Below are 22,945 nucleotides of genomic sequence, written 5' to 3'. Positions count from 1 at the left end.
GTTATTTTTTATTTATTTATTTTTTAATTGTATTTTTGATTCACGAAGTTACATCTTTACACATAGTGTTTACAACCCTATAGATGAATGAAATATATTTCTCTCTTACCCTATTCGCTAAGACATCGGAAACCCACTGTTCAAATTTTGAGTTTTCTTTTTGTACTAAGTCCTGGATCCTATCTGGTATCTGCCAGGTTTCTTCGGTCGCAGTGTTATCACTCGGTGAAGGTGTCTTCAGAGTATACACAAGCATATAGGCATTATTAGAACTTAAGTGTCCCTTTGGAACTCGAGGCTGTTTTGATTTCTTGGAATTCGTGTTTTCTGTAACTAAGCAGAAACAGATTTCTTTTAAAAAGTATACTTAACACAAAATACCTTAATTACTCTTTTCTCACATCTCTGTTGTTAGCTTCAACTGTCCGAAAGCTTTCAACACACATGACTATTTCCTTCAGTCGAGTGTGAAGATGAAAGAGAACGGTTTTTATTGAGGGAATTTCTTAAGGGTAGAAACTGAATATACCTCTTATTATTATCATTATTACTGAATCTGAATTATTATAATTTATTTATTCACTATTTTCAGAGGAATAATTTCCTCTTCAATCTGATCTTTTAGGATAAGAATGTTATGTTCTCCTTAATTTGTGATTAGATTTTAGCCTGGAATAAAGATGAACGCTTTAAAATATTATTTTCAAGATTTTTGTGTTACATTGAACTCCTGTGTTTAGATTGCCCTGGTCCAAATTTAGTGTAGAATTTTTCACATTAAAATTATATGCTTCAAAAATAGCTCTATTAATTTGTGTTTTAAATCCATTAAAAAACCTGTATACATGTTTCGCAAATTGTAAAATAGCTGCGTTTATTTCTTGAATTCCTGGTATTCCTTTAAATCTAGTTAATATATTCCTCTTTGTCATTTATATGTAAGTTTCTTTACATTCATATATGGCCTTTGTGAGCGATTCTTCAAGACTGTTTGGAGGGAACAAAAGTCGATATGATTTTTTTTCGTACTTCAAAAACAATTTTATGTTACTCCATTTTTATTGTCATTATTATTATTATTATTATTATTATTATTATTATTATTATTATTATTATTATTATTAGCTTGTATTGCCATATTTTTCCTGATCCTAGAATAAAAAATTCGACCTTTCAGGATAATAATTTATTTCAGTTTTCTCTCCAAAACGCGTTCAATTTTCGCTTTCTCATCTGAACAATCAAGACAATTTAGACCAGGACAACGCATACTGAAAGTCGGAGATACACACAGAAGTTTCACGTAACAAAAATATCTTCCACTTAATATTTATAAGCAATCATAACTTCTACAGGTCAAAACCCGATCAGTAATTAAGAACAAAACTGACTACGGGGGAAAAAATACATTACCACTATTAAGAATGACGAGACGCAAAAAATCGTTCTCCTTCATCTTTATACCAGACTCTTGAAAGCTTTCGACAAATCGCAACAAAAGAGAGGTATGTGAAAATTTTAAAGAAATTACCAATGATCTCTGCCTGCCAATTGCATTAGTATAAATATTTACTTAGATATTTACAGGTACATAATCCCTACAATACATGTTATTTTTCAGTTCGATTCCCACGTTCAAATATAGGTCTACATCTCATGCAAACTTGACTTGAGAAGGGACATTAAACTCCAAAAAACCAACGGTATTTTCATGATCAACATTTTTATAGCTCGCGTCACAATCAACTCTCGTCGAACTTCTAAATGAGTTAATGACTCTCAGAAGATTTTCCTTTCTTTCTTTCGGTTTTCGTGTTAAAAGAAATGAAACATTTTACAGTTTGTAAAGTTCTCGCAAAGATAAACATGTAACAACTTAATGGTTTTGGTTTTTATTCATCTTTTATTTGATTTTAAACCCATGTTTTCGAAAACCATTTTTGTGTTTATAGTCAGAATTTCCGAAACTACAACAAAATATTTAAATCACGCAATCACTTGCATAAGCAGAATGTTTCAAGATGTTACAACTCAACCGCTGTAAGAAATACCTTATGAATCTTAAATGCTTTAAAAGCATGTTATCCGAAAAGCTGTTTCAATTCATATTTCCTGTTTATTAATCGGCTATTTGCCTCAAATAATCCACGTATCAGTCTATTGTTTACCAATAGACACTGAAAATAATCTTATGGCCCTGAGTTATGTGTCTTGTGCTAATTGCAATTTGTTTTCTTATTTCTGCCATATAAAGAGTTGAAGACGTAAGGACAAAAGAAAAGAAAAACACATAGGAGTGAATAGATAGTTTGAATAGAGGGTTAGGAAAGAAGATGGTACTCTTAGAGCGCTAAATAGATTTAAAAAAAAAAAAAGCTTTACACTTTCCCTTATTTTTTCCTCTACGTAAGTCAATGTTGAAACCGTTTTTGTTCTATGGTGATCAATGTTAAAACCGGAATTAGTTTCATTTCTACGATTTCTGGTTTAAATACCACTTCCATTAGCGTATTCGATGCATAACTTTCGACTTTCTACACCTTGGCCAATCACTAGTGCTTCAGAAAATTGATAATGATCAATCATGTAGTTCTTGAAAAGTTTTTCTCTTCTGAACAAACACACACATACAGGCAGACAGACTCAACATATGAAGAAGTTTTGGTAAATAAGCTCCTTAAAAGCAGAAAAGGCTGAACAGAGTCCAGGTGAATGCCAGTTGTGCACGTAGCGAAACAAGTAGATCAGGTTTAGAAGAGGAAAACAAAAATTAATGAAACAGGCAAGTCGGCAGGAGTGAAGGAATAATAAATAAAAATAATAAATAATAAATAAAAAGAAAAATAAACAATTTTTGACGAGAAAGATTTAAAAATGCAAATTAATAAAGGCATTAATAAAAAATATATATTATATAAAAGCGAAAGTGAGTTTCTGTCTGCTAATATACAGCAATAACCAATTGAAATGATACTTCTCATAATTATCATCTTTATCCTACTCCCCACCTCCATGGATCATATGATATTAAATTAATTAAAATATATATTCTGAGGAGGAGCGCGTGTGTCATGATTTAAGCGAAAAATTAAGTATCTCACGAGTCCTTCAAGTTACGAAGATGAAACTTTGTACATAAACTCCTCATTAGAAATAAATGAACAAATGTCCAAGCGTTTCTGAAAATTTCCGTTTTAATGCGGGAAAGGGAGTATATATCTATATAAAAACGTACGTACGTTCGTTATTTATTCACTCATCTCCTTGTTTTTAAAGGGAAAGGCCATTGCTGTTGCTCTTAGCTATTAATTTCATTCAATAATGACACGAATTCACAAGAGCAACGCATGCGTTACTTTTTTTTCCTTTATTTCATTCACTTCTTTACCTACATCAGTAGTTCTCAACCTTTTGAAGTCATGCTCCCTTGCATGATTGCGACTGTCCTGACCTGAGCGCCCGCCGTCCCCTTAGCTCAATCCACCCGTGCATAAAGCTGAACGAACGAAGCAGTCTAAAAACCACAAAAAAGCTTCAATTTTTAAAACTAACTCTGAATCATTCTTCAAGGTTGATATATAAACTGAAAGAATATTTTATTTCTGCAATTATTGGTACTATTATTGTAAAAGAATCTAAACTTTTGATAATCTGTAAAATTCACAATGGCTTTCGTTCAATTATAAGAAAAAGTCTAACAGGTGATGAAATCTCAAACGCTCCCTAGGTAGCCTATCATCCCCCAATCATCCCTTTTTGTTCCAGTGCACTTTTTGGAAAAAGAACGTCCCCTGGGTCGTTAACGCGTCTTCGAGAACCACTGGCTTACACGAAGGCCTGGGGACGGCAACGCCACAGGTGTAGCTCTCTGTTATTTATTTCACATATTTCATTTCCAGAGAGTGGTGGTGTTCTTCATAATTAATTTCACTTGGCTTTGCCTGGGAATTGACAGAAGCTACAACCACGTTGTTGCTCTTCGTTATTTATTTCGTTCACTTCTTTCTCTCTAAAGGGGGCAACCCTAAAAGCAGGGTTGGCAAAAACTATGATTGTTTTCGAAAAAAAAAATCTGTTTTTTTGGGGGAGGGGGTTAAACCAGGTTTTTTTTTAGTTTAAATCTGTTTTTTGGGTTTTAATGTTTTGCTCTATGTATTTATATTACATATGGACAAAAATAAGTTTCTTTGGCCTTAGTGTTGTTATACAACAACGGGGTTATGCTGGAAGGGGTCACATAAGCTTAAGAAGTCCGGTCAGCAAATTTCTTAAATCAGGGAACTCCTGCCTTAACCATCGGGAAAACCCTGTCATTACTTTAAATGCAAAACAATAACGGGAATATCCTGTTACTGCTTTGCATGTAAAATTTTAAGGTCAACGTATCATAATCAGTACGCTAAAACTAAGGTATTAAATTACAAATTTAGTATGTAGATATCATCCAATAAAATTAAAACTGAAAGTCTAATCCAAGCTAATGTTGGGAAGCAACGTAGGCAGTCGATAAATTTTGCCAATTTCAATCAATATATTTAAGCAACCTTGGCTTCTTTATAAAACACAGACACTCAGGCAAGCAGAAATATACAATTTGGTTTCTTTATTTTCAATCGCCATGGTTTGGTATATTTAGGCTTAACATCCTTACGTAATACCGAGGTTATCAAGAAGACTTCCGCTTAAAGTGACATCCGAACCGCTACTTGGTTTACACTTGAAAGAAGGGTTGTGGTTTGACCGGGAATTTAACATGGATATCTTGATTAAAAGGTGAAAAGGAGATATAACTAATGCAGATGGTTTGATATGTGGAAACGTCACCATGAAGTTCACACGATTCGCATTTTTCGTTCTTTTAATTTTTTGGTTTAAACCAGTTGATTAAAAAAAAAAAAAAAAAAAAAAGCTGGTTTGAACCAGCCAACCCTGCCTAAAAGCGTTGTCTTCTTCATTCATTTCACTCGGCGTTGCCCTGAAAATGACAAGATAACGCCTAGCCACGGGACGGCAGCGCTACAGGCATTGCTCTTCGTTATTTGACAGATTTCTTTATTTTCAATCGCCGTTGCTCTTACGCGCTTTCATCTTGCTCTTCCACCGGGAACTGAACCAAGGACCATGTGCACTACACCAATGAGCAGGGATAGGAAGTTCAGTTGTATCAAATGAAACCACTCCTATTCTAGATCAGTGAATGCAGATTTTATCATTATTATTCCTTTATACGACAACTTTACTATACATATGTGTATGTGCTCCTTCAGTTCAGATATTTATAGAATTACTAGTTGGTGAAACCTGATTAGCTATAAATTTCAATAACCTCAACTGATATAACAAGGTTGTTGAGAATTATCTATGAATGCTATATAGATATTTTAATGTTCACATTGATTTTGTGGAAGAAGCAATATTTCATCTAAACGAACTTTCCGATGTCTCTAGGAAGCAGTTCAAGATTACTGCTGCTCTGCTTAAAATCGGCAAGCTTCTAGCTGATAAGAAAAAAAATACAGTGCTAAAACAGTGGTAAAAATCGTTGGTAAATAACCTCCTGTTTGCATAAATTGAAGTTATTAGAGTAGAAGAATTTTTAGTGTTGGACAAATTGCAAACACAAGAACACAGTTTCAACTGGTTTTCAGTTATCCAGAGATATTAGAAAGGAAGAATGAAAAAGAAACAGAACATGAAGACGATAATAAAGATAAAGAACATGAAGAAGAGATCACCGGTGAAGTAAAGGAAGAGCGTGTGTCAACCTCACCTGAAGCTTTCGAAATACTTGAAAATATACCAAAGTATACTTGAAAATTACTGAATGTCAACCAAATAATACTAATAACGTATTTCATGAATAAATGAAACTGAAATTTTTGTTGACCGTGTATCCAAAACAAAATCAAACGAAAATCACAAACTTCTCTAAGTGAACAGATAATTAAGGTGGTTGTGATTTTGTGATACTGTACTTAAATTTATTTTCCATGGTATATGTGGCTTAATTTATTTGCGACTAAGTGTCGATTGTTTGTTTGCGATATTGGCTCACTCAAATGATATCATCACTTGGAGATAAAATCTACTGCATGTTTGTTATTATTATATTATTATTATTATTATTAGGTTTCTAAAAATCCTTGTTTTTGGATAGTTTGAATTTTGGATAAACGAAGTTTTTTCGTGTCTCCTTGCACTTCGAATTAGAAAGAATTCACGGTGTGTATATGTATAAAACGAAAAAGCACACTATTTGTACTTATAATCTGACTAATTCTTTGACTCTGTCTCGCTCACGAAATTATATCAATGATTATTTCAGCCTTCGGTTATCATAAATATATACAACACATGTAGAAAGATGAAGTATAAATCTAAAGATTCTTTAAATTTAAATAACATTCAAATTCAAGAAAGAACAGACATAGCTAATGCGAGACTTGTTTTCCAGTTCCAGTTCTCTTCCTAAGAGGAAAGAAAAGCTTTTATATTGGCGCGAAACAGTATTTTGTATCGCCATTTACATTATGACTGTACTTTTATTATTACTCTCTTTTATTTTTTTATTCTTCCCTGATTTTATTGTAAATTTTTACTTTCCCAATTTTTTCTTACGTTTTAATAATATATTTTTCTTCTTTCTTTTAGTCTTTTTTTTTTTCAAGGAGTTCTACTTTTTTTCTTTCTTGTAGGTACAAAAGAATTTGCGTATTGATTTTATCATTGTTCTACGCTAACCAAGTTTTTAATGAATATAGACCCTGTGTCACGTTTTCATGTCTAATTGTTACCATACTGTCTCTAGATTTTTACATTAATTGACACTGAAATAATACATGATTAATCGTCCCTTCCGTCTCCCCACAGTGTCTCTAGGTTGAATTTTATAAAGTGGTAGCGCAGGGTCGCCACAAAATTTTACAATCATTTTCCATGACTTTCCAGCTGTTTTGTACTTATTTTCCATGACCGCTAAATGAAAAATTAAAATAATACATATTTTTTTACGGCCTCCACTATCCCCATAGCCACCCAACGCACACCTTATTTACTTTCTTTCTTTTGTACACTATACAAAATATATTTATTTACATGCATATAACATTTGGATATAATATGTTTTGTGTGAGAGAAAGAAAACGATCACTATGCAGTCTAAATGATTCGTTAAGTATATGTTTTAACATGCGTTTTAAGAATAACAATAATTCACTTTTCTGGATACAATAAGTTTTGTGTGAGAGCAAGAAAAATTCTTGTCTTGAATGCTCAATATGAAGTCTAAATGATTTGTTATGTATTAATAAGTGACTTGTTATGAATAACAGTGGTTCACTGTTTTCCTTTGTTCTCCAACCGTCGGATTTTCTCTGCAACTGCTTCCTCTTCTATCTGGGATTTCATCCTAATGACCTTTCTCTCTTCTTCCAAAAAACTTTCATACCTCTGTCTTGCTGCTCGAACAGATCCGAACATTTTACTTGTAATGGTTACATGTTCTCTGCCACCGTGAAACTGAATGGCCTCAAACAATTCTCTGTGCTATGATACTGAACTCACTCTGATTCTCAACCATGAAGTCTTTGTAGACCGAAAATCCAGACTCCACAGATGCATTACCATGTGAAACAATCAACACTAGCTTTACAACTTGCCACAGTTCAGCATACTTCTTGTCCTGAAGAATACGTACATAGAAATCATCTAATCGTTGTGGTTTATTAGCATGTTCTTCGAATATGTTCTTCAAAGAACCGCTTGCCTCAAAACATAGTTGAAAATATTGATGCTTTGCCTTCTCTGCAACACTTCCCACTTACTCTGTTTAAACTGAAGAACCTCTTAAGGAGAACATTTGCTCTAGATTTCCCTACATCAGGTTCGTTCATTATAATTGCTGGATCAAACCAAGACATTCCTCTCACTTCAGGATATTGAAGGGGGCATCTCTCTTTTAACTTGTCCACCATTTTCATGAGAAATGTCCTACACTCATTTCGAAACTGTAAAACACTGACATCTTTTCCATCTTTGACTTCTTTTAGAAACTTTTCACACTCGAATCCAATGTCTACTTTGGAGGCAAGAAGCAAGGCATCTGACTCTTTATCCATGTGCTTGACAGTAGTAGCTTCTTCCATTACTCTTGGTTTGACAATTCGAGTCATAAGGACCCTCAACAGATACAAAAGCTCTCCATACAAATATGGCGACAGTGGATCCGAAGTCTGGAATCTTCTCAAAAAGCCTTGGCAATCACATGAGATGGTCTTAAAGAAACTCAATTTACACTTCAGAAAGGGGTCCCGCATGTGCTGAGTAACCCTTTTGTATGGCTCAGAATTTAATGATTTTGTTTCATGAATGTACTTTTTTACATCCTCAAATATCTACAATGCCCTTTCAGTGCATTTTTCATTTTCCAGCCATCTTGTTGCGCAATACTTCATAGGGAGCATTGAACTACCTGTAACTGCTGTATATTCCCCACGTCTTCCTGGTGAGTTATTAAAAATATAGTACAAATCTCTCATAAATAAGTTCACCTCCCAACCAACTCCCCGCATTCCAGTACCAATACACTCATGAATGACATGTAACCCACAAATGCCAATATCAAATAGCTGCTTTCCATGTGGATCTTCCACAAACATGTCCTCTTTCAATTTCTTCAAGAAACTCAAGTTCACATTAGGTCCGTCCATGGATACTTGCAACACACTTCTTCTTGGTAGATCTGCTATGCCACGAGTATAGGCTCCCAGAATGTCACCTGCTGTGGTTCTATTCAAAAATATGATGTTCAAGTATTGTGTATACACAAGGGTCCTGCTAGTGACGAAATACCTAATACGAGGGTCACTACAAAAGTTTTGAGATGTGAAATAACTTACATACTTAAAATCAATTTAACACTTACATTTTCTCAAAGTATTCACCATTACACTGTACACACTTTTGCATACTCGAAAACCACTTTTGGAAGCAGTGTTGCCAGTCTTTTTCTTCAAGCGTTGAAACTTCATTCTCGTAAGCCACTACGGCTTCTTCAAGGCTGCAAAATCTCTTCCCACGCATGCGATCTTTGATCCTGGGGAACAGAAAACAATCACACGGGGCCAGGTCAGGACTATACGGCGGATCAGTCATAAGTTTGACCTCCGTAGATTCTAAAAACTGAATTGTGATGGCCGAGTGTGCGGACACGTTGTCATGATGAAGCAGAATCCCACGCAATCCAGTTCTTGGAAGCCGTTCCCGAAGCTTCTGGAACACTTTTGTTAGGCAAACAGTGGTGTACCACTGAGCAGTAACAGTTCTTTGTTCTTCAAGTGGAACAGTTGCAACATGGCCAGATTTGGAGAAGAAAGTTGCGACCATCTTCTTCCCCACACTTCGCGGTCGCTTCACTTTCGTGGGTGGGTTTTCGTCTGGAAAGATCCAAACTGTAGACTGGCGTTTATTTTCATGGTCAAATTGATAGATCCAAGTCTCATCACCAGTAACAGTGTCAGAGACGCGTCGAGAATTTCCTCCATCAAATCTTGCAACCATTTCTTCAAACCATTCCACACGCATGCGCTTCTGCTGTTCAGTCAAAGTGTGAGGCACCCAACGAGATGAAACCTTCCTGAGCCGAAGGTGATCATGAAGAATTTTTGTTACTGCTGGCGATCCAATGTTCACTGTAGATTCAATGTCCTTGAAAGTTGTTCGAGGATTTTCTCGAATCATTTGTTCCACAGCGGCAATGTTTTCATCTGACACAGCTGTTGCCGGACGTCCAGCTCTCTGTTCATCTTTAGGCGATGTCCGGCCTCTTCTATATTCACCAAACCACCGAAAAATTGTAGCACGGGAAGGAGCAAGGTCCCCAAATGCCCCTGCAAACGGTCAAGGCTTTGTGTCTCGTTCAAACCACTTTTGAAATCGTAAAGGATCATTGCCCGAAAATGTTCCCTTTCGAGCTCCATTCTAGACAGCCGAATACTGCTCACATCAACAAACAAGTGAAAGCGATATGGCCACGCCAATAAGTGAGGCGAGTTGAAACTTGCTTCGCTTCTTCGCTCTCGATACCACTACCGAACGCAATTGTTGGAATCCAAATACTGTACCACAACAATGCGCATCTCAAAACTTTCGTAGTGACCCTCGTACCCAGGTCTAACTGAGTCTTTTGGACAACATTATTCAAGGCTTCGTCAAAACAAATCACAAAGTCCTCACAGCACCTCAATCTGTCTTTCAGTTCAGCATCAAAGTATGGAGCTAGGCCATGATTTATAACATATGAACACTTTGTTCTACCCAGCTGAAATTTGCTGGCAATTGCACTATCATGAAACATGGACCTGAAATCGTCACTAATCTTTTCACAGGAGTTATGAGGCAATTTATCTTCCATTACTTTCAAAGCCCATCGGATTTCCGCAAAAGTTATATCAGCATGCGCAACACTTGACAGAACGTTGTGCGAGTTTGTGTCACTGGTAGACGTCGAAGGACCCTGAACTGCACTTTGTTCAGCACTGTTTTCACCACTATTGCAGTCAGTCCTGGATTTGAAAAAAGTTCCTACGGTCGGTTGTGATGACTTGAGAAGAAGCATCTTTTGGTAACCCGATCCCTTTGCATGGGATGTGATTGCAGCTATTCCCATGTTAGATAAGAACATCCTTTTTGCACAGGCTGCAATAGGAATGATGTATGTCCTCTGATTTCTTCAGCCATCCAACAAATGCAGGATATAATGACGGTTCCAGCCACTGGTTGCTGAATGTAGTTTTTTTTTTTTTTCTTTCTTTCTTTCTTTCCATTGTGATGTTACTAAAAAATACAACAAAAACATTAAGTAAATCATTCTGAAAAAAGATATTCTGTGAAAAAATAGCAAAATAATTTTAAAAAAAATTCAGAACCATCAAAGCTAAAATTAAATAAAAAAAAATATTTATTATAGCTATAACGTTTCCATATCATAGCGATCTCTTCGTCAGAGTTTTATCTCTTCGTCGTGAACACCCCCTAACCCTTATATGCATTACAACATTAACTTTCAGCAAAACAGTAAGTCATATTACTTCTTCTGTCATCACTGGGTTGTTCGTATGTTGTAATTTCAAGAAGACTTATTATTATTATTATTATTATTATTATTATTATTATTATTATTATTATTATTATTATTATTATTATTATTGTCACACAAACAAAAACTATGTACTATTACCATTACTAAGATACCCACTTAGTCTGTGAAAAAGTAGTAAAACAGCAAAATAATTTAAAACATACATCTTCATACAATTTTCCATGACTTTCATCCCTTTTGACCTTGTTTCCATGACTTTCCCTGACCACTTTCAAATTACATGACTTTCCCTGACTTTCCAGGTCTGTGGCAACCCTGTAGCGGTAAGTTCTGTAAGTATCTTAATTTTATTAAGAGCTTCGTGGCTAAGCGATTAGCGTACGCGCCCATGGCGTGGGATACAAGGGTTCGATTCCCGAAGGAAGCTCACGTGGTTCGAATTCCAGTTAATCGGTAGGTCCCATCTCATATAGTCTCGCTGCTGAAAAGGACGTTAAACCCAAAAGCAACTCAGTTTGAAATTAATTGGGGAGCCTTCGCCTACCGTCTGGCGGAGACTACGTCTACCAATTCGTTAAAAAATTTATTTTTTTAAAACTTGCCATTAACATTTGTTGTTAGATGAATATATATATATATATATATATATATATATATATATATATATATATATAAGATGAAAAGAAATAAAACTTGTGCAACCTTCCTGTTGCAATAAAACCTGTAACTAAACTCACTTATGAGTTTTGCAGCCGATTTTGAAAATACCTCGTATATCATTGGATCCCTTCAGAAAGACTACTCCTTTGAACTACCAATTTTACAGAAAATTTTGATGGTCAGCTGAAAGAGATTCCACTACTACTTCATTTTTCTTATCATAGGCTATAATGCCTACTAATGATGAGCATAGACTACTTGAAATAAACCTACCTCCTTCAATCTCCTCTTCAGTTGCCAAATTTAATTTTTTACCACCCATTTTCTCTACTAATTCATCATTAAATTTGTACCAAATCCCTGAGGTGCTATCGCAAATGTGTGCTGAAATTCATAAATAAATAAATAAATTATAAATATATAAGTTAGTAAATGTTAATCAAAATTATTACATATTTAACTTCAAAATATTTTTAAAATAATAATAATTGTTTACTTTACGTTTGTGAATAGCATGAAAAAAATATGCAATCTAATATGCTCTTTCGAAACGATACAAGAAGTCACAAAGCAATATGCCGGGGAGAGGACAAAAGCATGAAAAGGCAAAAACAATCCGAATCACAAAGTGAAAAGTTCAGCATACTTTGGAGTAGTTTATCAGTGAACAGTGAAGTCTAGTGAACAGTACCTAGCAACGGCAAATGGCAATGGTTTCTTTCCATTATAAAGCCTGCGCTATCTTGACGATAGAAAGGATCCCAAAGCCACATGTTACTCATCAAAGAAAAGACACAAAGAGCGTACTATGAATGAATGCAGAGAAAAGTTTTCAGTTCCATATAGTAAATGATTTAGTGTTTACAGTCAATTGCCCATATTCAACCCATGCGAAAGTGATTCAAGTATACTTCCGAAAGAGAAAAATCTTCCCTTTCCATATCCCACATAGTACGACAGAAACGCTTACTTTCACAATTTAAGTAATCTGACAAAGTAACAGCAATTTTATTCGAATTTCTATGGCATGCAAGATGGATAAAACTGGTTGTCCCTCATTCCCCTTTCGTCCATCCTTGCCAAATCTTCCGATGTCTTAAATGTACTTGTCAGGTTTTGGTTATTGAAAAAAGGGCTTTGAAGAAGGCACCCCCACGCTGTTGTTCTTCGTAGAAAAGTTTATACTATACGTTTCAGTGTGTGTGATTATGTATTCACTATTATTTGACAAACAATTCGTTTAAATATATTAATAATGTAATACACAAAGAGTGAAAAAGTGCAAGACTGGACCGAGACTCGAACTAGGAATCTTCGCCGTACCGTGACAATACGTGAATCACTACGCTACCCAATCCGTTCCCAGAAAGCCACTTTCTCTCCCACTCTTCGATTAACGCATCAGCACGATACGCCGAAGATTCAGAGTTAGAGTCCCGGTTGTGTACTTTCTCACTCTTTGTGTATTGTTGAATTAACATTTACAGAGGATTTGGTGCGTAAAAATAAGTTTAAATCAGTTGTTTCCTTCTTTTATTAATATAATGATAATATAACCGTCAGCGGTGTTCTGAACATAGACACTAGATTTGTCCAAGCATAACAGCCAGTCTGTGGTAGCTAACGCATCGTCACGGTACGCCGAAGATCTCGGGTTGGAGTCCCAGTTCAGTCGTGCACTTTCTCACTCTGTATATTATTGAATTCGCACCTACAGAGGATTTGGTATGTAAAAATACGTTTAAATAGGTTGTTTCGTCTTCATTAATATAATATTGTTAATGCTTTCGAAATATAAACCTTGGTGATAATGAAAAAAAAAAAAAAAAAAAAATTCTCGTATTTTAATGCAATGTACAGCCTCGATCACTTTATGTTCTCGCAAAATTAAACATGTGGCTACTGAAAGAAACTGAGACAGTTGAAATGAAATTAAATCTTTATACTTTGGGCTGAAGGATGTGAACGATAAACATAATTGAATGATTATGGAACACTTAGTTTAATAAAAAATGTGGTCTGAACCTACATCACCCGGAAACTCTCAGACAGGATGTTACTCACTACAAGTTCATATGGATTAGGATCGAGTAAATAATCTCTTGCACCAAAGGTGAGTGCTCTGTTATAGAGTCCCCATGCCTGTTAATATGCATAAAGTAATTTAAGAATATATAAAAGGTTAAGGACACCTAAGCTTTTCTGTAATATTCCGATTTTATAGTCACTTCTCTGAGCTAAGCAAAAAGTGTGGTGCATTTCTGATTGAAAGTGTGACTAAGTGATGTGAATTTATACATTAAGACTGCAATACACATGTGAGTCTTAGTCAAACATTTATCATGTAAGGGTTAACGTATGAACAAATTTCTTTAGCTGAGTAATGAATCTCTCATTGTTTATTACAGAAATAGTTTTAGTTAAAACTGAGTTGCCAAGGTAAAAAACAAGGTAAAAAAGCAATATCATGAAATGGTTACAAGTCTCAGATAAACATACAAACGCCAGAATCAGATTCTTCATCAGGCATTTACAAAGCCACATTCAGTTGCGATGAAATTTGTATAGGATGACAAAAAACAAATACTATAGCTAAGATTAAAGATAACGAAGATGCTAAAAGAAGCAACATGATCATTTCCGGTTCATCAGCACATTTAATACGACAGGTTAGCGTACTTCGTACTTCAAAAATTTAAGGATTGCTCTTTATTAAAATCTATAAATATCAAGTTAAATACAGATCACAGCAATTTAAATGATGATTTACTTTTATATTACATTGGAGAATTTTACGTTCTCATGTTTAAAAATCCCATCAACCAGATATTTTGACTTAAAGAGCTTGATAACTCTCAGCTTTCCCTCCTTCAATTGTTAGTTAAGCATTTGATCCACACATTTAGCTTGACTGCTTTACCGAATAAACAACTGGCAGGTGTTCCCAGAAGAATAACGAAGTATTATAGGTACACGAAGTAAAGATTTCCGTCTATTCCATTGCACTTCCTATGTTCTAGGATGTTATGATCTCCGAATTGTAATACTATACTTTGTTGTTTACTTTGAAAACAACAACAAAAGAAAAAACTGACTGCGAGGGCATGATATTTTACGAGCTCCCTCTTGACTGTACAGTGCCCATTTAGCATTTTCGTCTTAAGTGCTGAAAAACAGGATTCAATTTCCCGAGCACATACAGTATGCGGGAAAACAAACAGTACTGAAATTCGCGTACGGATTGCGCACAGGTACAAGTGCTATGAGCTGTGAGTGCCACATGTGTGTTTAGTTGTATGTGTTGTATGTATGTGTAGTTGGCGCAAAGATAATGTTACTCACAACAGGAGAACATGTTTATTGTCGAGCACTATTTCCACTTATATGGTGTGGGGAAGCATCTCACTGCAGCAGATGAGCGCGTACATCTACTGTATTGCTCTAAGGCTATGAAACAAAGATGAAGATTTCATCAGCAATATATGGTTCAATGATGAGCCATGTGTACCTTGATCGCTACATTAATCGACAGTTGATTATTGACCGATTCTTGATGGATTTGCGTCGTTTTTGCGCACCAATAATCTGTCGTTACAACAATGGATGAAGCAAGAAAGAGCTACTGCCCACAATATAAGTGATTTACTTGGCCATCTGCACCCGAGTTTGGACATCGCTTGATTTCCCGTGAAACGGGTTTTCCATATCCTTTCCACTCCCCTGACCTCACGGCTCCAGATGTCTACATATAGGGTACGTTGAAGGAAGTATGTTTCCGAACAGATAATCCCCTACCACTGTACCGGAGTTAGGAGAGAAGATTCAGTCATTTGTTTTGTCGTTCCAGCAACATGTGTTCACTAACATGTTCTTCAATCTACAGGACCGCTATGATGAATGTGTGCGAGTAAGGGTCAACATGTTGAACACATGATGTACAAGCGCGATTCCTCTTAAATTTACAACATATGTTGAGTAACAATTAGTTGATATCTATTTGATAACATTTCTTATGTGTCATATGTTGTACAACAAATAAATAAATAAATAAATAAGTAAATAAATAAATGTCAACGATGTGATTTCAGTACTGATTGTGTTGCCGCATACCGTTAAAATCGGATTCAGAAACTGACCTTTTAAATTTCTCTTAAAGCCACCACCTTCAAATAGAAGGTTTGATTTTGATTCAATTGTATTATCTAACAAGAAACCAGATATTACAAAAATCTAACTTTAAATAAGGTTCAAATCTCATGTTACTGAAGTCCACGTCTCACGCATACTTGAGAATAATATAAAACTGTTGTTGAAACTCCAATCACACAACAAAATTTGTCTTCTTTATAATTAAACTTAAAAAAGAAAAAAATAAGAATAATAGTAAGATTAATACATAATTGAACTGTCACTAGTTTTACCAAATCATATTCTATTGGTCACGCCGAAAATTTTGAAATATCATTACGCTGTAAAAAGGTAAACTGCGTAACACAATGTTGATCACATCTCTTCTTTATCTCTAAGCAACATACCTACATAATGTCCTGAATTGGCAGTAGGCCCTCGGTGAATTAAAACCGCACTTAGATTATATACTTGTGATCCTTCAGCAAGTTTCAGGTACCTGGACATGTCTAATACTTCTGGAAATATAATCCCAGTGTTCAATTTCTTTTTTCTTCCAGTTTGTCTACGAAAAACAAAACAACTCAAATTAATATGAGAAATTTACCACTACTGGCATCACTGAAAAGTGGATAACTTAGACAATGCCCAATTTATAAACAGTAGTGAGTTTTGAATAAAAAATTTAATATCATAATACATGCACAGAGTATTTTCCATCTTCTGAATTTGCTAATGTCATAGATTTTGGGTGAAGAGTTATATCAACACGAAATAACTTGTAAAATGGACGTGATAACTTAAAATTTTGGAATTGGCAACATTGTGACGTCAGCATCTCACGAATAACAAACAGTCAAATTGAGTACAAAATGGTGAAGGTTTAGGAAAAAGTACAGTGTGTTCTGTGCTTGTTGAATTTAAAAACCCAATGAGATGACAGGTACATTAATAGGTAGTTTTAGAATTTCGTGGAAACTGAAGTGTCACTGATTTAACACATAGTGGTAGAATGGCAGCCAATAAAGGAGTGATTGAACAGGCAACAAGAATACTCCAAGTCCCAAAATATCTTTCAGAACAAGGTCTACAAAATTAAGAGCGTGGCAGCAGAGAAGAGGCATACACAATGGTAAAATGAACTTTTATCTTTTAGTTTAACGTCCAACGTATAAAGTTTTACGCTAAAGGAGACTGATAATTAATGAGAATGAATGATTGTGAAAGTAAATTTTTGGTGCTTCCCACTTACAACCGAATTTGGGACTAAAGGTGCACGCACTAGCCAGTAGACCGGCGGAGAGAACCATACCTAATGGTCTTTATTTTCAAGAACATGGGGAATCCTCTCACTTCGTCTTTCAAGTGAACTAATGACAGGTTGATTGATCAAAGGTAACCATTTCTTGTTTCGCACGATCTCCAGATCTCGAGTCCTGTGACTTCTCAAATAAAATGAATGTCTAGCTTTACATGCTACAGTTATGCTCTTTAAGCTTAGGAAGACGGATAATTAATAAAAGTGAATGATAATGATGGAGTTGTTGGAATGAGAATGTAGAAGAAAATGGGAGCCACAAGAAGACCTCCGGTCATGGTATTGTCCACCAAAAATTTACATGGATTGAGATCGAAACAGGGACCCCTTGCGCCATAGGTAAGCACTCTACCACTGAGCCACCCTGACCCTCTCCTGCACATCTGGTTGTACGAAGAAAATGTTAGAAGTGTTAGCTGAGAAACCTTTAAATGTGAATGATCTAAATAGAAAATTCATACAATTATTCAAGTGATTATAAATTAAAATGGTCAATATTCGATTTTGGGCTTCAGGAAATGACTGCAAGTATGTCTGAACGTCAATGGAGCACAGTTGGAGAACGGGCGTTGAATAGCTGTATTGTCTCGTCAAAATTTCACGCTTGAAGGAAATTATAGTCAAAATTTGAAATTTAAGGGCTCTTTTATAAGTTGTTTCATGTTGATACTATTCTCCGTTCGCAATACATGATGCTTTCAAAACCAGTGGGACTTTAAAAACAATTACTAATGCAGTGACTAATTATTATCTAACCAATAAGACACAGTAAAAATCATTTCTGCAATATAAGAAAAATACTACATGTAGTAATTATATATCTTGCCTGTCACTACACAACGCTCCACACATTAATTTCTCTTCCTCTCTGTCATACTCAATATCTTTAACTTCCAAACGAAGGAAATAAGATCTAGGTGTATACTCAACATGAATCTGTTTGTCTTCTACTGTGATTCTCACAATTGTCTTTCAAAATCAAAATTCTTTCAGAGCAAGAATAAAACAAAAGTGCACATAAATATCCAGAATGTCACTGAGTGAAGTACTTTGAAAACTGTAAACAATGAGTAAAAGTTTCGTTGACAACGGACCCTATTAGTTCACCCTTTTGCCGACACGAAGCAAAACAGCTCTCTGTATTTCTTTGCAAGTAGTTTCAAATTGTCAGTTTAAATAACATCCAAAGACGAATTTTAAATTAGAAGCATAGGAACAGTGTTGTTTCAATACAAATGATTTTGCACGACATCCAAATGAATAGCTTACAAAGCACGTATGTAATATATGTCTTATGAAAAATTGCAAGTTTCACAAAAATTAAGAAAAATTAACATGCATTACTATAGATTTCCTTAAGTAGACAAACCCAATTAAAAAAAAAAAATACGGATTTTCTATAGTAAATAACTGGTGTTGATACAAAGACCATTATTAAGTTTGCCTGAAGATATTCCAGTACAAAGTATTTCATTTTACATACAATATTCTTCACAGTTCTCCTGTACCTTACAAATTTCTGCTTAAAACAAGACAAAAATGATGACTGTAGACAATCATTCACGAAATATGTGCTTACACTGAGATACTCACTGACTGCCAAGTCAAAAGTATATGGTGGATGCATTAGAATTTCCCAGCCAAGTTCTCTCAATTACTGACGATTGTTAAAGACGTGTGTGATCTGGCGTTATCAACATACTATACACACCCTTCTTGTTGACAAGGTTCGGTCGTTTCTTTTGAATTCTTAGGTGCACCTGCGCCAATTGTCAACAGTACAGATTCGAATCTATCGTTCTACCCCGCGGCAGAAGCTCGCGATGCACGATCCTCTTTCCACTTCCATCAAACGCACAGCACAGTCAGTGAGAATTTTGGAAGAGGCTGTGGAACTCTTTCTCGTTTCGATCACTATTTTTCTTTCGCACATTGTTGTTGTAAATTATTACCTTTTCATCACTCGTGATCAGCTGTTTCAGAAATGGATCGAGATTGTTACTTTTCAGTAGAGATTCGCAGATAGAAATTTGATCGAGTAAATATTTCTGAATCAGATCATGTGGCATCCAAATTTCGCGCTTCTTTTTGTGGCCAGTTTTCTCCAAATGGTTTAACACTATCTGGTGATGAATGGCTACACCATTGGCGATGGCGTAACTGTTTGCTTGACTTTTGCCAGAATACGACCACTTTTGCTATGATTAGCCACCCCTGCGAAGAGCATCTTGAATATCGAAATTTCCACAACGGCAGCGACTGAACTATGATTTGGCTGTTGCGTTCGATAACAAATTTTGCCCATATACAGCCCCAATTTCTTCACAGGTCTGCACAGCATTTCCGCCTTTATCGAAATAAAACTCGAAACTATCGAAATGAAGGGGTTTCGCAGAACGCTCACTCAACTTCAAATAATACCTTTGTTTATTTACAATAATCTCGGGTCATACCATGTAAAATGAACCAAGCCCAAAACCTCATGGTGTCAGATTTCGATAAAACTTGGTGTAAATGTAGGCCTCTATAAGAGATAATCATGCACCAAATTGTAGCCCTGTAACCCCTGTAGTTTCAGAGTACATGGTGGTAAAAAATGGACAAATTTGATATTTTTTGTAGAATCTTGTTAACTTCAATTGGTCATATCTCCCTTAAATATTGAGCTTGAGAGAAAAATAATATACCATTTTCAAGAGGAAAGAATAGGATACAAGATATGTCAGGAACATTTATCTAAAAATCAAGTATCATTTTCCGGGAAAATTTTGGATCAGTAATATCTCAGAAACTGACCATTTGATTTCCTTGAAATTGGATACCAAGGAAAAAATGAAATGAAATTTTTTGAGTTTTACGTCCCACGTTATGCCGGCTAGGCTAAAGGAAAAATGAAATGAAAGCTTTGAGTTTTACGTCCCACGGTTATGCCGGTTAGGCTAAAGGAGACGGTGATGATGAGTAATGAATGAAATGGTGGAATGAAGAAAGTGGGAGGAAACGGGAGAACCCCGTGGAAACCCACGCACACGGTGTCTGTCCACCACAAAGTTCACTTGGCAGGAGCAGGGTTTGAACCCGGGACCCCATGCACCAGAGGTGAACTGAATACCAAGGAAATCCACATGTCCGGTATAAGTGTGCCAAATGTCAACTTGGCTAAGAATGGGCAGAGTCCTAATGATTTTCGTGTGATCATGTCGGGACAGAGACCTGGGGTGCCAATCTCTTCAGCCTCTATTTCTGAATTGGTGACGCACCAAGTACCGGAAGTCTCTGATTCAATACTTCAATTGTTGCGTTAGGTGATATGAAAGGCTGATCAGGATTTGCACTTAGAGACGGCCCATCAGACGATTCTTGGTCATCACTTGCCTGTACGTCAGCTGCTCTGGAACGGCGCGTACTTAGTTCCATCCTGCACTTGTTGCATACCTTGCTCAGATTCCGAGCTTTGAGTTGTAGAGCCAGTTCTGCCATCCACGCTTGCACTGGGCGAAGTCCAACCCTCACCTTATTGCTATGGCTGAAAAATGGATTGGCACAGCAGAGACGTGGCAATGTTGACATACCGGACAATGTTGGAATCATCTACGCAGCAATGCAGCTTTTGAATGCACAAAGTTACAAGTAATGCTGCACCTGGATCACGGGACTATCCACTACTGACACTCGGAAATGTGCTGTATAGTCACTGTGATCTCACTAGCTATGCCTGAACACTATATAGGTACTTCCAGCTAGACTTGTTGTTCAGTCAAGAGCTAAGAGTTTACTGGCATGCAGCGTCAATGTCCTCTGCTTTTACACAGGTAACGAACCTGCCATAATGTTCCAGACGGTTCTAGAACTTTCTAGAATGTTCCAGATGATTCGAGAACCTCCCAGAATGTTCACATATTTAGGTCAATGCAATGTGCTATGATTGATAATGGAATGCTACAAGTACCCTCACATGATTACTGAATTACAGACTGCGCCAGAAAAACATTACTGCTAGGTCAGTTACAGCTTATTTCACCAGTACAGACAAATTGGCAAGTTGTCACATTGGCATCCCAGGTCTCTCTCCCGACATGGTCACACGAAAATGATTGTAGACCCTATGCCATCTTGGCCCAAGTTGATATTTGGCACACTTACACCGGACATATGGGGCTACCTTGGTACCCTATTTCAAGGAAATCAAATGGGCAGTTTCTGAGATATTACTGATCAAAAATTTTCCTGAATTTGCCGAAAATTATTTTAGATTTTCAAATAAATGCTTCTCACTTATCTTGTAGCCTATTCTTTCCTCTTCAAAATGATATATTATTTTTCTCTCTAGCTCAATATTTATGGGAGATACGACCAATTGAAGCTAACAAGGTTCTACAAAAAACATCAAATTTGTCCATTTTTTTACCACCCTGTACTCTCAACCTACAAGGGGTACAGGACTAAAATTTGGTGCATGATCATCTCTCATAGGGGCCTACATATACACGAAGTTTCATCAAATTCTGAGACGACGAGTTTTATTATTATTATTATTATTATTATTATTATTATTATTATTATTATTATTAGGGGGGCGCGGTGGCTCAGTGGTAGAGCGTTCACCTCTGGTGCTTGGGGTCCCGGGTTCGATCCCAGCCCCCGCCAAGTGAACTTTGTGGTGGACAAACACCGTGCTCGTGGGTTTTCTCGGGGTTCTCCCGTTTCCTCCCACTTTCTTCATTCCACCATTTCACTCATCTCTCATCATCACCGTCTCCTTTAGCCTAACCGGCATAACCGTGGGACGTAAAACTTAAAGATTTCATTTCATTTTTATTATTATTATTATTATTATTATTATTATTATTATTATTATTATTATTATTATTATTATTATTATTATTATTATTATTCATTTATTTATTTATTTATTTCACATGAAATCGCTCTCCCAACACTTTCTGCATGTACTAGCTTTAGCTAATAGTTGTCTAATGACTTAGGTCTGATCTGCTGCGAGTCACATACTCTGAAATTTGGGACTCTTAACGCTCTCTCATGTGCAAAAGGCTCTCTACTTTTTAAACTACTAATACAACGAAACTATTAATATTTCATCAACATCTTATTGACTCGTTGTACTTAGGCTGGTGACTGCAAAAGTTGCCCGTCACCGGTACTAAACATTTGTTTCCTTTAACCTAAGGAAACTATGAGAAATGGAGACTTTGGAACGTAAAACTAAAAAACCTTTCTTATTATGTTCCATAATTTTAATCTAAGTCGTATTTTTGTATTTAATATAATACAAGCTAGGAATGTACGTGATTATGTTCTGTTTAAAAAGTGACGTAGGGAAAATATGACATAAGGGTAGCGCAGAAAATCGGGGAACCTCTACTTCGAACAACTGTGTTAATAATATATACAAACCAATGACCTCTTCAGAAAAGTATTTATTTCACACTTCCATACACAATTACAACACTTACAGAAAATACTCACCTGTCAAAAACAAATCTAAGCAGCTGCAAATTCAGAACTGGCGGGAGGTGCTGCAGTTCAATGTTCCTGGTTGCATTCCGCTTCTCATCACATATAGCACAGTGATACTGGTTAACGCCTTCTAATTTTTCTTCTTGAAGAAACTCTTTCAAGCAGTCTTCTAAAGATTTATTTCCCTTGATATTTAAGTCGAGTTCATAGAAGGTAGAGTTACATGTGGACTCTGTCGAACATTCGGCACATCTGTAAAAATA

At 36.0% G+C, this 22,945-nt stretch overlaps 1 protein-coding gene across 2 annotated transcripts in view; it reads right to left on the bottom strand.

Moving 5' to 3' along the window:
• The window catches only part of LOC145671207 (ubiquitin carboxyl-terminal hydrolase 48-like), a 727,624-nt gene that overhangs the window by 666,385 nt on the left and 38,294 nt on the right, over positions 1–22,945 (bottom strand). For both annotated transcript variants that reach the window (XM_081740067.1, XM_081740066.1), the window contains exons 6-9: positions 22,692–22,934; positions 16,294–16,451; positions 12,032–12,142; positions 110–333 (exon numbers count right to left, since the gene is read on the bottom strand). In XM_081740067.1, the coding sequence (XP_081596193.1) occupies positions 110–333; positions 12,032–12,142; positions 16,294–16,451; positions 22,692–22,934 (736 nt within the window). The remainder of the gene's footprint in view (positions 1–109; positions 334–12,031; positions 12,143–16,293; positions 16,452–22,691; positions 22,935–22,945) is intronic.

Source organism: Thermobia domestica, chromosome 15 (assembly GCF_964235325.1).
Source record: "Thermobia domestica chromosome 15, izTheDome1.hap1.1, whole genome shotgun sequence".
NCBI lineage: Eukaryota > Metazoa > Arthropoda > Insecta > Zygentoma > Lepismatidae > Thermobia > Thermobia domestica.
Note: the sequence above shows the minus strand (reverse complement) of the source record. Positions and strands in the feature narration are given on the sequence as shown.